Source organism: Acomys russatus, chromosome 26, assembly GCF_903995435.1.
Source record: "Acomys russatus chromosome 26, mAcoRus1.1, whole genome shotgun sequence".
In the NCBI taxonomy this organism is placed as follows: Eukaryota; Metazoa; Chordata; class Mammalia; order Rodentia; family Muridae; genus Acomys; species Acomys russatus.
Genome location: NC_067162.1, coordinates 12,380,055 through 12,393,305, shown reverse-complemented (window position 1 = coordinate 12,393,305; position 13,251 = coordinate 12,380,055). Strand labels below are relative to the sequence as shown.

Sequence of the window (13,251 nt, the reverse complement as noted above, 5' to 3'; positions counted from 1 at the left end):
TTCAGGTTCACTCATTGCTACGGCAGTTTCACTGCTTCTAGGACATCTCAGTAGACAGAATTAGGAAACATGGCTGCATATGCACAAACAGATCCATGCTCATTTCTGTATCTATCGGTGTAAAGCCATGACTTCATATTGGTTTATCAATCTCAATCAACCAACTACTTTTCCCTTTATAGGAATGGTCATCAACCCTGAGAAATCTGCATGTCAGTCATAATATGTTTACTCATTTATTCAATCTTATTATACACATGAATTCAGACTGCTAATGACTATATGCTGGCGAGAAGCATAATTTAAGTGGCGGCAGCATTTGTGCACCGTTTTGCTTATGTAGCCTTTCAGTGCCTAACAGAGCTGACAGGGACTTTGGCTTTCCCACACTCCTCAGTGTGGCATGCTCATTTCTGTGAGCTGGGTTCACCTGCTGGTTTCCATGCCACTCTGGGCTCCTCCACATATAGATCGATGTTAAGGCATCACTTAATAATGGTGCATTCAACATGCCCACTACTTAGAAGCTGGGTGCATGTGACACCTACCAATTAGGAGGAGGTGTCCCGGGCGCAGAGGTCAGCTTGGGGAAGACTTGTGCCTCAACTCTGTTATGCGGTACCTGCTCACCGTTTCCCTCCCCTCTTCATCCCGTCAACAGCATTCATCTCATTAGCTTCTGATTTATCCCTCCTGTATTTCCTCCACAAAAATGATTAAACACATCTTAAAAAAAAAATAAGACTTGTATATGGTAAACATTGTTTTGTACTTCACTGTTTTCTTTAACAATGTACCCTAGGAAGCATTCCATGCTTCAAAGGCACACAGTCCTCCGTTGTGTGGGCATATCACATTTAGGTTACCAACAATTTCAATGATAAGCAATGATTTAATCAATGATCCTAGGCACATACATTTCCATGTTGTTGGGTTACTAAAAGGACCTGTGCAGAAGGAAAGAGCTCATAGGTGTTAAATCCAATCAAGAAGGCTGCACGCCTCAGTTACATGTGCAGTTTCTTCTCCCCGCAGCCTTGGCTGATGATCACCACACGTTTTAACATAGGCCGCAAGGGAGGTAAGAAGTGTCTCAGCATGTGCCATATACAGCTCTGATTGTATATTAATATGAACATCTTTTAAAATAACCGAAAGCTGTTTTCCATGAAATGCACAGATAGTTCACGCTCCCCTCCATTTTCCTCTTGGTTTGGGTGGTTATCTTTCAGTTCTTAAGGCACACATGCAGGCAGACATGCTTGGATACTAGCTCTTCAAAGCATGCTTGGCTCCAGTTTCTGGTTTTTCTTTTGACATTATCTTTGCCATGAATATTGTTATTTAAAAATTGATAGGCTTTGTTAGTTGTTTCTTATCCCTTGGAGTGAATCATACTTTAGGCCTTTCCCATTCCAAGGTTAGAAAGAAATTTATCAATGTCTTTTTCTAGGTCCCATGTTTTACGTGCAGTTCTCTAATCTATTCGGAATTGGCTCTTGTAGGTCGTGAGCAATGTCTGATGGTACCTTCCACAAACAGTGATCTTGCTGTCAAAAGTATTTGTTTTAATCATTCATCCTTGACCCAGTGACTTGTAATGGCAGTATGACCATGTAGCACTCTCCTAATGTGTATTTATTGAGGGTTCATCTCTGCACTCTCTTTTCCCTCCAGTGGACCTATCTGTTGATGCACCAATACCACACTGTTTTAGCCACAGAAACTATGTAGCATGTTCTAAAACCATAGGAGAAAGTTTTTCTTTTGTTTGTCATTCTTCCATGGTCCGTTTTTTCCACACAAGGCTCAGTATTAACTTGTCCGGTTCCAGAAGACAGCTCTTGGGATGCCGCTGGGATGCGGTTACATGTACACCTGACATTTTATAGTGTTAGCTGGTCTATAACAAGGACACTTCTGTGTTTGTTAAATACATTGTTATAGAAGCCAGCAAGACACATGTTTGTAAACACACTCACACACACACAAATAAAACTTTGTCATCTTGGGGATGCCAGACACAAATACACTAAATAACTACTTGCCTTAAAAAAAATTATATATATATATAAAAACACATAACACATGCACACACACAGACACACTTCTATAGACAACCTCTCAGGTAGATAGTCCAGTTAGAATCTTCTAGAGATATAACTTTGTTGTCTTGGGGATGCTAGACCCAAATGCACTAAGTAAGATTCACCTTAAATCCCAGGTAATCAATAAACACTTCCTTTGTTCTTACTCTCTTCTAAGTTAAGTATATGAAAGGGGTTAGCTTTGATGATTATTGTCTACTCAGGGAGACAGAATCAGGCAGCTTATCTACATAATGTTAGCAAACCCTATTTTTTCTGGCCCAGTGTTGGGAGGAAATGCCATATAGTATAAAGCTCCAGAAAGGAAATTTAATCAGAGGTGTATGAAATGTTATATATAGCACAGAATAATAGAAATGGGAAAGTGTTATAAACTATGTCTGGAAAAAGCATAAAACTCAAATCAACACAGAAGCACAAATCCGGACATTTCAACTCACTGTGGCCAGGCTGTGTAGCGGGGAAGGTGGCCCCATGCTCTGCTGAAGCTCCCTCTGTTCCCACTAGCCTGGTACTCACTATGTAGCTCAGACAATCCTGTTGTCTCAGTCCCCTAAGTGCTGGGATTACAGGCATATGCCACCACGGCTGACTTCTGAGTTTTCTAATTCTTACTGTCCTAAGTTTCCAGGGAACATGGGTGTCTGTGTCTCCGCGCGTCCTCCAGTGATGGAGGCCTCTGCTCACCTTCCACTCTGTTGAGGCTGGAGGACGTCAAGCAGCAGCTGTTTAACTTCACTGGGTGAGAGCTGGTACAAGTCCATGGCTGGCTTATCCCCACCGCGGATCTGTAGCTCATACTCCATAGCATGAATGATCCACCTGAAGCGAGAACAAAGATCCCTTCAAATGCAATCACCTCGTGCTGCTGTCGGCAACACCCTTCACAGTGCTGACGCTGACGCATCCAGAGTGAGATGAAGAGAAGCCCGTTTAAACGCCCAGGGCTATTGATATTTCTTCCATGCGGACCGTAACCTGGTAAGAATCTAAAGGCGCCCTTGAACATGTAAGTAGTTGTAAAACACAGGGAAAGCTAAGCACTTAAGGTTTTTTTGCAGGTCATATTCTCTATTGCCTCATGTATAACAGTATATGTATGCAAACAGCTGCTAGGAGACACAGGCCAACATCAAGTAGTACATAAACGCTGCGTCGTGAGAAAGGGGCTGAGATGTGCTAGCACATCCAAGTTCTCTTCCTGGAAATGGCGAGAGTGATGATGGTTTCTGTTTGTTTGTTTGTTTTTGTTTTTCAAGACAGGGTTTCTCTGTGTAGCCGTGGCTCTCCCGGACTCACTTTGTAGACCAGGCTGGCCTCGAACTCACAGCGATCCCCCCGCCTCTGCCTCCCAAGTGCTGGGATTAAAGGCGTGTGTCACCATGCCCCGCGTGTGATGATTTTTTTAAAATACAAATTTCTTTTTATCTCGTAAGTCACTGACTTGGGGCTGGTGGGAACAGCGAAGCACCGTGTTTCAAATACAAGGGCAGTTAGCTGCAGCTTTGACTACAGTTCTGTGTTAGAAAAGGGGTCTCCCTCTGGATATACTCCCTTAAAAAACACCCCACCCGGCTACCGCACACAGGTGGAAACTTAAGACAGATAGCAAATGATTCAAGCCCTTCTTTCTACCAAAGTTGGTTTACAGTGACACTCTCTTGTGGGAAGACTTTAATGGGAGAAAAACCTTAAGGCACCTCAGGTCAGCCAGAGGAGGGGTGGACAAAGGATAGGTCCCTGAGTGCTGGGCTGGGCCACAGGCCACAGATCTGGAGTCTCTGGCCTGTGGGTCTGAAATGAAGATCTCAGTTCTCCTCTCTCCTACTGTTATTTCTGGATGTCAGGAGTTTGAGAGAAACAGAACAGAACTGCCTGTTTGGATCTGAATGCATCTCCCCAACATCCACACACACTGATGAGCTCCATACGGTTGAGAGGTGGTAGAAACCTTACAGGGAAGGTCTTGCAGTGGGGCTTTCTGGTCATGAGGTCATGTCCATGATGGGACGGTCCCCTTTCTGCTTACTCTCTCGAGTGCCAGGATTTCGCTGGCCAGGGGAGGCTGCTGTGTTGTGCTGCTTGCCTTAGGCCCAACAGCAACGGAGTCAACTGACCATGGACAAAACCCTCCAACACAGTGAGCTGGAACAATTTTTGTCTTTGTAAGTTGATTCTCTCAAACATTTTGTTAGAGTAAGGGAAAACCCACTAACACAAGGACAGGATGTTAACGATGTTTTAAAGTCATTACAAGGTTTGAGTGTAGCCACCTCAGCTGCCCCCAGGCATCCCTAACACACTCCCTTCCCCACTCAAGTCCATGCCAGTTTTTCCCTGGTGACCTAAAAGGTCAATTACTGCTTCCTGTTGTGATACCCACTGACCTCATGGTCTTGCTGAGGGCTTGTACAGAGCTGCACTGAGGTGGGAAGTGTAATGGCCATGTCGCCCCCAGAAGAGGACATTTCACAGCAGTCACCCCCCATGTCCCACCCAGAAGAGGGCATTTCACAGCAGTCACTCCCCATGTCCCCCCCCCCAGAAGAGGACATTTCACAGAAGTCACCCCCCATGTCCCACCCAGAAGAGGGCATTTCACAGAAGTCACTCCCCATGTTCCCCCGCCAGAAAAGGGCATTTCACAGCAGTCACCCCCCCCCATGTCCCACCCAGAAGAGGGCATTTCACAGCAGTCACCCCCCCATGTCCCACCCAGAAGAGGGCATTTCACAGCAGTCACCTCGCCCATGTCCCACCCAGAAGAGGGCATTTCACAGCAGTCAGCCCCATGTCCCACCCAGAAGAGGACATTTCACAGCAGTCACTCCCCATATCCCACCCAGAAGAGGACATTTCACAGCAGTCACGCCCCCCATGTCCCACCCAGAAGAGGGCATTTTATAGCAGTCACCCCCCATGTCCCACCCAGAAGAGGGCATTTCACAGAAGTCACTCCCCATGTCCCCGCCCCCAGAAAAGGGCATTTCACAGCAGTCAGCCCCATGTCCCACCCAGAAGAGGACATTTCACAGCAGTCACCCCCCCCATGTCCCACCCAGAAGAGGGCATTTCACAGCAGTCACCCCCCATGTCCCACCCACAAGAGGGCATTTCACAGCAGTCACCGCCCCCATGTCCCACCCAGAAGAGGGCATTTCACAGCAGTCACCCCCTCATGTCCCACCCAGAAGAGGGCATTTCACAGTAGTCACCCCCCCATGTCCCACCCAGAAGAGGGCATTTCACAGCAGTCACCCCCCCCCCATGTCCCACCCAGAAGAGGGCATTTCACAGCAGTCACCCCGCCCCCCATGTCCCACCCAGAAGAGGGCATTTCACAGCAGTCACCCCCTCATGTCCCACCCAGAAGAGGGCATTTCACAGCAGTTACTCCCCATGTGCCCCCCCAGAAAAGGGCATTTCACAGCAGTCACCCCCCATGTTCCCCCCAGAAGAGGGCATTTCACAGCAGTCATCCCCTTACCCCCCACTTCTCTTCCCACTCTTCCTTGATGTTTCCTAAGCTTGGGGTTATTTCTTTAAATCACTTGAAAACTGAATTAAGCTTATGTTTCTGGCAAAAAGTAGAATTTCTTGACATGCTCACCTTCTGTATTAGAGACTATATTTGCCCAAATGGCATGGAAACACAGCAGTCACAAGAACATAGCCATTTTGGGATGCTTTGATGTTAAAATTCCTTATAAAATTAGTTGTTACAAACACTTCAGTTTAAAAAAAAATCTACACTAGGGACTTTTTCTTTAAAAATCTTGATTTTATTTTACAATCTATATAGGTTTAACTTAGTTACTTATGATTCTACTTTATTTCCCTCCTGTTTTAATGCCCATTATTGAGCCAAGCAGTGGAAAATCCGCTCTCTGGTCACTTAGAAAGCCAATGGAATGAAAAGCAACATGGACTGGAAGGTTCTCACTGAGACCACGTGACTGCAGAGATGTAGTACCGTGCGTGGACTTGTGTTAAAGAGGAAGTAAGGAGTCATTTGGGGGCTAGAAACTGGGTGTTTGGTGGTGTTAATTTGTTGCTATGATAATGGCACTGTGATCCAGACGCATGCTAGCTAAGCAGTCTAACACAACAGTACTTCTGGTGCTTAGGGCAAGGAGGCAGGAGGATCCTTACTTTGAGGCAAGTCTGAGCTACATGGTAAGACCATGGTCTCAAGCCAAATCAAAAACCAAGCCACCAACCAAATGAACAATGTCAACAAGATCAGAATGTCCCTCTTTTACATTTTTTCTTTTTTCTCCATCATAATATTTTTATTGATTATTTCACAATTTCACATCATGCACCCTGATCACAGTTACTTCCTAGTCCTCCCAGGTCCATCTCCTCATCCTTGTGACCTCCTGCCGGAAAAGAAGAAAAAAACCCTAAGTCCAATTTGTGTTGTCCATATTCTAACTGAAGCATGGTCAAACTTCCAGTAGCCAAGCCCTTAAAGAAAGCTACACCTTCACCACCTGCGCCTACACCAGAAGCAACCAACTGTTGAGGGCTACACTTCTGCATTCTTATCACAGTTTTTTAGAGTTCTCTTCAATAGTTTCCTGTCTAGACTGTTACTTTTTGGGGGGTTGGGCTAGGGTAGGATAGAGGATGAAAGTAGGAGTTGTCACAGAAGCCTTCTAAGTCCCCTTTTCCCCACTGTGAGTCTGCAGTCATCAATGCCCCCGCAGAAGTAGCTTCCCTGCCCTTTAGAGTCAGTGAGAGCACCGATTATGGACTTCCATGCAGCCTCTAGCGTCACCACATACCATGGACTTCTGCATGGTTGCTGGTGGAGGTATAGAAAATGGACGTTAAAACAACCCTCTACCCAGCATGGATCATAGACAGAAACAGCAGCACAGGTGAAGGACATCAACATGACCTCTGGGGCAACATGGACCACAGGCATCCACATGGCCATTGGTGGTAACACAAGACATAAACACAGCCCCTAGCTTCAGTAGGACCCCAGACCCAGACATGGCCCCTGGTGGCAGCATGGGGTGTGGAAATCAACATGCATGACCCATGGATATAACAAGGCTTCAGGTAGCAGCACAGACCATGAACATCTGTGGCCTTCAGTGGTTACATGGGTCACAGACATCAACACAGACCCTAGATACAGTAGGATCCTGGAACCAAACATGGTCTTCTGTGGCAGCATGAACAACAGACATCAACATGGCCCCCAGCTGCAGCAGGACTCCAGACCTCCAACATGGCCCTCCGTGGCAGTATAGGCCACTCACCTCAACATGGCGTCTGGTGGCAACCTGGACCACACGCAGTATGGCCTCCTGCGGTAGAACAGACTATGGATATCCACTTGAACCTTGGGCTTCAACATGGCCTAAAGCAGTGGACAACAGATACCAAAATGGCCTCCAGGGGTAGCATGGACCATAAGGGTCTTTGGGGAGGTCTGACCCAGAAAATGAACCACTCATTTTGGACATCCTGTCATTGCTCAGAGCCAGGGTGCTCGTGTGCCTGGGCATCTTGTTGGGGGACTGAGTCTACACTGCTGCACACCCTGTTGACCCTACTCAGCAAAGACATGTGCTGGTGTCTGTGTCCAACACCCGCCCACACACAGTAGCCTTCTGTCACCCCTGTCACCCTTTTGTGTCTCACTTCTACCTCTCTCCATTGCTCATTCACCACTCCATTCTTCCATCTTTCCCACCTCTTCATCGCGTATTTGTTCGTCATAGTGGCACTGGAAACCGCAGTGTGTCACACAGTATATTTTTTCCCCTAAACTTCTTTACATAAAAATAATTTTTACAACGAGTCATTGGTCTAATTCAAAGTTTCTGGTTTCTGAAGCACCAAAAATAGCAGACCATTGCTGAGACACTGCCGAGACTCCTCTCGGATATCCTGCTGCTGCCCAGAGTCAGGCTGACAGTGTGGCTAGGCAGGGTGTCCGCAGGCTGGCTCCTGGCTCCTGGCTTCCAAACACCTCCCCACCCACCTGACCTTTATACTCATAGCCTGCAGGCAGCTCCACTACCCTGTGGCTTCTGTCTCCCAGCAGAACAATCAGCGCGGACAAGAAGCCCAGGGCCAGCCCTACTCAGCAATGACCTGTTTCTCCAGGAGCTCCAGGCTGCCTCACATCTCCCTATCTTTGGTGCTGGCCACCCCATGGCTCATAAGGCACAACTCTTATGCCTGCAGCCTGCTGGCTGAGATATAGCAGCAAAGGGTATAGATTGTCATTTCTGTTATTTTTCTTTCCAGTTTTGTGAGTCCCCCTTTCGGTTGTGTTGCTCTTTGGAGCATCCCTGAGTGTCTTAGACTCTTGGGAGGGTGCTGGTGGCCACTGCAATCTTTGGTTTCTTCTCTCTTCTCCCTCCCCCTCCCTCTCTCCCCCTCCCTCTCCATCCCCCCTCCAGTCTGAGGTTGGCATTGAACTTGTGGCAGTCTCGTCTCATTTTCCCATGTACTTGGGTTTACAAGTGTGAACCACCATGCCTGGTTACAACCCTTATTCATCCCTGGCCTTAAGTTGTACTATAGAGCAATAGTAATAAAACTGGCATGGTACTGGCATAGAAACAGACAGGTAGATCAATAGAATTGAATCAAAGACCCAGAAATAAATGCATACACCTATGGACACTTGATTTTTGACAAAGCAACCAAATCGTACAATGGAAAAAAAAAAAAAAAAGAACATTTTCAACAAATGGTGCTGGTCTAACTGGATGTCTACAAGGAGAAAAAAGCAAGTAGATACATATGTATCACCCTGCACAAAACTAAAGTCCAAGTGGATTAAAGAGCTCAACATAAAACTAGATATAAATCTGACATAAATCTGTCAAAAGAAAACGTGGGAAAGAGCCTTGAGCTCATTGGCACAGGAGACAACTTCATGAACAGAACATCAACAGCTTAGGCTCTAAGATAAACAATTAATAAATGGGACCTCATGAAACTGAAAAGATTCTGTAAGGGAAAGGACATGGCCAACAGAACAAAACTACAGCCCACAGACTAGGAGAAGGTCTTCACCAACCCTACATCTGACAGAGAGCTAATATCTAAAATATATAAAGAACTCAAGATATTAAACACCACCAAACCAAATAATCCAATTAAAAAATGGGGTACAGAACTAAACAGAATTCTCAACAGAGGAATACTGAATGGCCCAGAGGCACTTAAATGCTCCATATCCCTAGTCATCAGAGAAATGCAAATCAAAACGACTCTGAGATTCCATCTTACACCTATCAGAATGGCTAAGATCAAAAACTCAAGTGACAGCACATGCTGGCTGAGAGTCCAAACTTGTACAACCACTTTGGAAATCAATCTGGCACTTTCTCAGAAAATTGGGACTAGTTCTAGCTCAAGACCCAGCCATCCCACTCCTGGGCATATACCTGAAAGATGCTCCGCCATACAACAAGGACATTTGCTCAACTATGTGCACAGCAGCTTCATTTGTAATAGCCAGAATCTGGAAACAACCTAGATGTCCCTCACCTGAAGAATGGATAAAGAAACTGTGGTACATTTACACATTTACACAATGAAATACTACTCAGATATTAAAAATAAGGAAATCTTGAAAATTTCAGGCAAACAGATGGAACTAGAAAAGTAACCCAGATCCAAAAAGACAGAGATGATATATACTCACTTATAAGTGGATATTAGCCAAATAATATAGAATAACCACACCACAATACACAGACCTAAAGAAACTAAATAACAAGGAGGACCCTAAGGAAAATACTTAATTCTCATTCAGAAGGGCAAACAGAATAGACCCAGAAGCAGTTAAAGAGAAGGAACAGGAAGAGAGCCTACCCTAGAGGTCCTCCGAAAGACTCCACCCAGCAGGAGATCCAAGCAGATGCTGAGACTCACAGCCAAACTCCGGGGTGGAGCACAGGGAGTCTTATGGAAGAGTTGAAAAATAGAGGAACCTGGAGGGGTCAGGAGCTCCACAAGGAGACCAACGGAGCCAACAAATCTGGGCAGAAGAGGCGTGTGCTGCAGAGACTGATGCGCCAACCAAGGACCATGCATGGCGAGGACCTAGACCCCTGCTCAGATGTGGTCCATAGGCAGCACAGTCTCCTTGTGGGTTCCACAATATGGAGAATAGGGGCTACCTCTAACATGGACTCTGGCCCCCACACATTGATCACTTCTCCCTGTTGAGGTGGCCTTGCCAGGCCACAGAGGAAGAGGATACAGGCAGTGCAGATGAGACTTGACAGGCTGAGGTCAGATGTTAAGGGAGGAGGGCTCCACTTTCTGAGGACTAGGGGAGGGAGGGAGGGAGAGGGTGTGAGGGAGGGCGAGTGGGATCGGGAGATGATGAGGGAGGGGGCTACAATCAGGATGCAAAGTGAACAAATTAAAAATAAAAATAAAAATACATCTAGTCTCTACGACGCTCAGGAATGAAAAGGCCAAACGCTTAGAACTTGCTTCATGCCTCTGACACCACAGATGTGGTGACTGCCACATGCGTAAGTGGCACCTTGGATTTTATTCAGGTGCAAAGAAAAACATGAAATTCAGAGGAAAACGGATAGTACTGGGAAGGACATACGCCAAGTGGAATAGGCCCAGGCTCAGACAGGCAAATGCATGGCCGCTCTCATTTACAGATCCTACGTTTGAACTCAGAGACTAGTACGTTTAGCTCATAGTGTCTGCAGAGGCCAGGAAGCTACAATGGGTCACTAGACGGAGCTCTAAGGGAGGGGCACCTAGACCACACGGAATATGAAAGTGGTTAGGGCAAAGAGGCTCGAGCAGGGATGAGGTATGGGAACAGGAGAGAGGAGAGGCTGAAGGAAGGGTTAACTGAAACTAAACATGTATGAAAATGCCCTATGCACACCTATTATTTCAGTAGTACGACAACTAAAAGAATATTGTTACAAACTTTTAAACAGAAGCGCCCTGCATGGAAGAATGCTGCTCTTCCCAGAAGCCCTGAGCTACTAAATGAAAACCCCAGGGCTAGATGTGGATTTCCTCTCTACAAGCTGCTGGTCCAAATGCCCCAGAGGCTCCCAAATCAACAGAGGCTCTTGTCACTGTAGGACCCTATTGCTGAAGGTGCCACACAGTCCAGCTGCAGGACAGAGAAGTCATGCTGGGACTGAGCTCCGGATGAGTCTCCCCTCTGCTGGCTGGCCTTCATGATGCCTGAGGTGCCGTGGGGGCTCCTGGGCAAGAAAAGGCATCAGCAATTCTACACAGCTGTGGACTCTGGGGCTACAACACCAAGCTGCCAGGCAAGCTGTGCCCTGGTGCCCTATGGAATGACTCCTGAGGGAAGGAGTAGCAAGCCACTTGGACTGCAACAGGAGGCCTGCTCCACAGCAGAGCCGTGCCTGCTACTGTAAACTGGTCAAGAGCCCATGGCTAGGGAGATCACAGCCCTCAGGGAGAACTTACTACTGTTGCTTTGTTAAATGGATGTGTTGCCAAACTGGCTCCTAAACATTATATCTGTGCCCATAGATGAGTGCTGTTCTTAGCCTCTGTCAGGGAAACTTTGGAGCAGGCAGCAGGTAAGGCGGAGACTCACATTTGGCCAAATTGCTGAGAATGAGTGACTGTTGGCCCTAAAAAGGACACCAATATCACCCATTCTGAGGCTCAAGGGACACTGTAGAGGAGGGGTCTGTGAAGGAGAGAGAAACCTGGTTTTTAGGATCCATGTGCGGGATTGGAATGGTCTTGTGGAGAACAGGTGAGGTTAATCCACTAGAAGAGCAACCACCCCGTGCAGGAGCTTAATTGTTGCCAGCTGAGACGATCCCGTGAACGGACTCTGGGAGGAGATATATAAATGAGCCCAGAACTGGAGGCGGGGTGTTTTGGAGACTTGGGATAGATTTGGCTGTTCTTCCTTGCACTTCGAGACAGAGGATCCTAGAGAGAACCGCTCAAGGGAAGGCTTTGGGACTCTGGCTCCTGCTGAGGTTCTGGGTTCTGGTTACCCCAGGTTCCAGCAGAAGAAATCCTGCAGATAGTGACAGGAGAATCGTTCCTCGGAACTGATATCCTTACGGTTTTGTTATTGTGTCCATTAATCCTCATTTCCTATTGTTTTGGTTAGTCGAGTTGTAAGTGACATATGCTCAGTCACTAAGTTGTTAATAAAATATATTGGTTAAGAAAATTGAGCCTACAGGTCTGCTTTACTCCAAGAACTGGAGGGTGGGGAAAGTGCGCTGAAATGTTTTCCAGACACGATGCCATGAACTCACTGTAGGCATGGTGTCCTGCACCAGACCCATGGCAGACTGGGCCTGTCAACATTTTATCACAAGTGCGAGAATAGCTCTGGAGGTACCACCCTGACAGTTAATGGGAACTGGGGGAGGGGTGTATTTTCTTTCTTCCTTTCTTTGTTTACTCATTCGTTCCCTCTTTCTTGCTTGCTTTGTTTTTGAGACAGGGTCTCACTATATAGACCTGGCTAGCCTCAAATTCAGTGCCTGCTTCTGCCTGATTTGCCTTTGAATGCCAGTACTAAAGGTGTGCAGCACCGTGCCAGCAGGGGATGGCATTTCCTTCCTTGGTGGCGGTGTTGCTAAGCTGCCCATGTCTCAGCAAAGGCCTCACCAGTGCTCACAGAAGCACCTAACTAAACTCAGTGGGGAAGGCAGACAGGGAGGGGGAGGGGGAGGAGAAGGGGAAGGAGGAGGGGGGAGGGGGAGGAGGAGGACGAGGAGGAGGAATGACACCAGAACAGGACTAGGCTGATCCAGAGGAAGAAAGGTTTCAGTAGGAGAGGTGGGGCTGAAGGAACGTACAGGTATGTGAGTGCAAATGACCCACTGTAGCTTCCTGGCCTCTACAGACACTACGAGCTAAACATACTAGTCTCTGAGTTCAAATGTAGGGTCCGTAAACGAGAGCGGCCATGCATTTGTCTGTCTGAGCCTGGGCCTATTTCACTTGGTGTACGCCCTTCCCTGTACTATCCATTTTCCTCAGAATTTCATGTACAGGTATGTGAGTGCAAATGACCAAAATTCATTACACACATGGATGAACTTGTCACAAGAATTAAAAATAAGTAAGCTGTAAAACACAGCTCCAGTTAGATAATGACAAACAAAGC

At 46.8% G+C, this 13,251-nt stretch overlaps 1 protein-coding gene across 2 annotated transcripts in view; it reads right to left on the bottom strand.

Annotated features, from left to right (window-relative positions):
• Phkb (phosphorylase kinase regulatory subunit beta) overlaps window positions 1-13,251 on the bottom strand; it is a 201,128-nt gene that overhangs the window by 12,746 nt on the left and 175,131 nt on the right. For both annotated transcript variants that reach the window (XM_051169047.1, XM_051169048.1), the window contains exon 27: window positions 2,796-2,930. In XM_051169047.1, coding sequence (XP_051025004.1) covers window positions 2,796-2,930 — 135 coding nt within the window. The remainder of the gene's footprint in view (window positions 1-2,795; window positions 2,931-13,251) is intronic.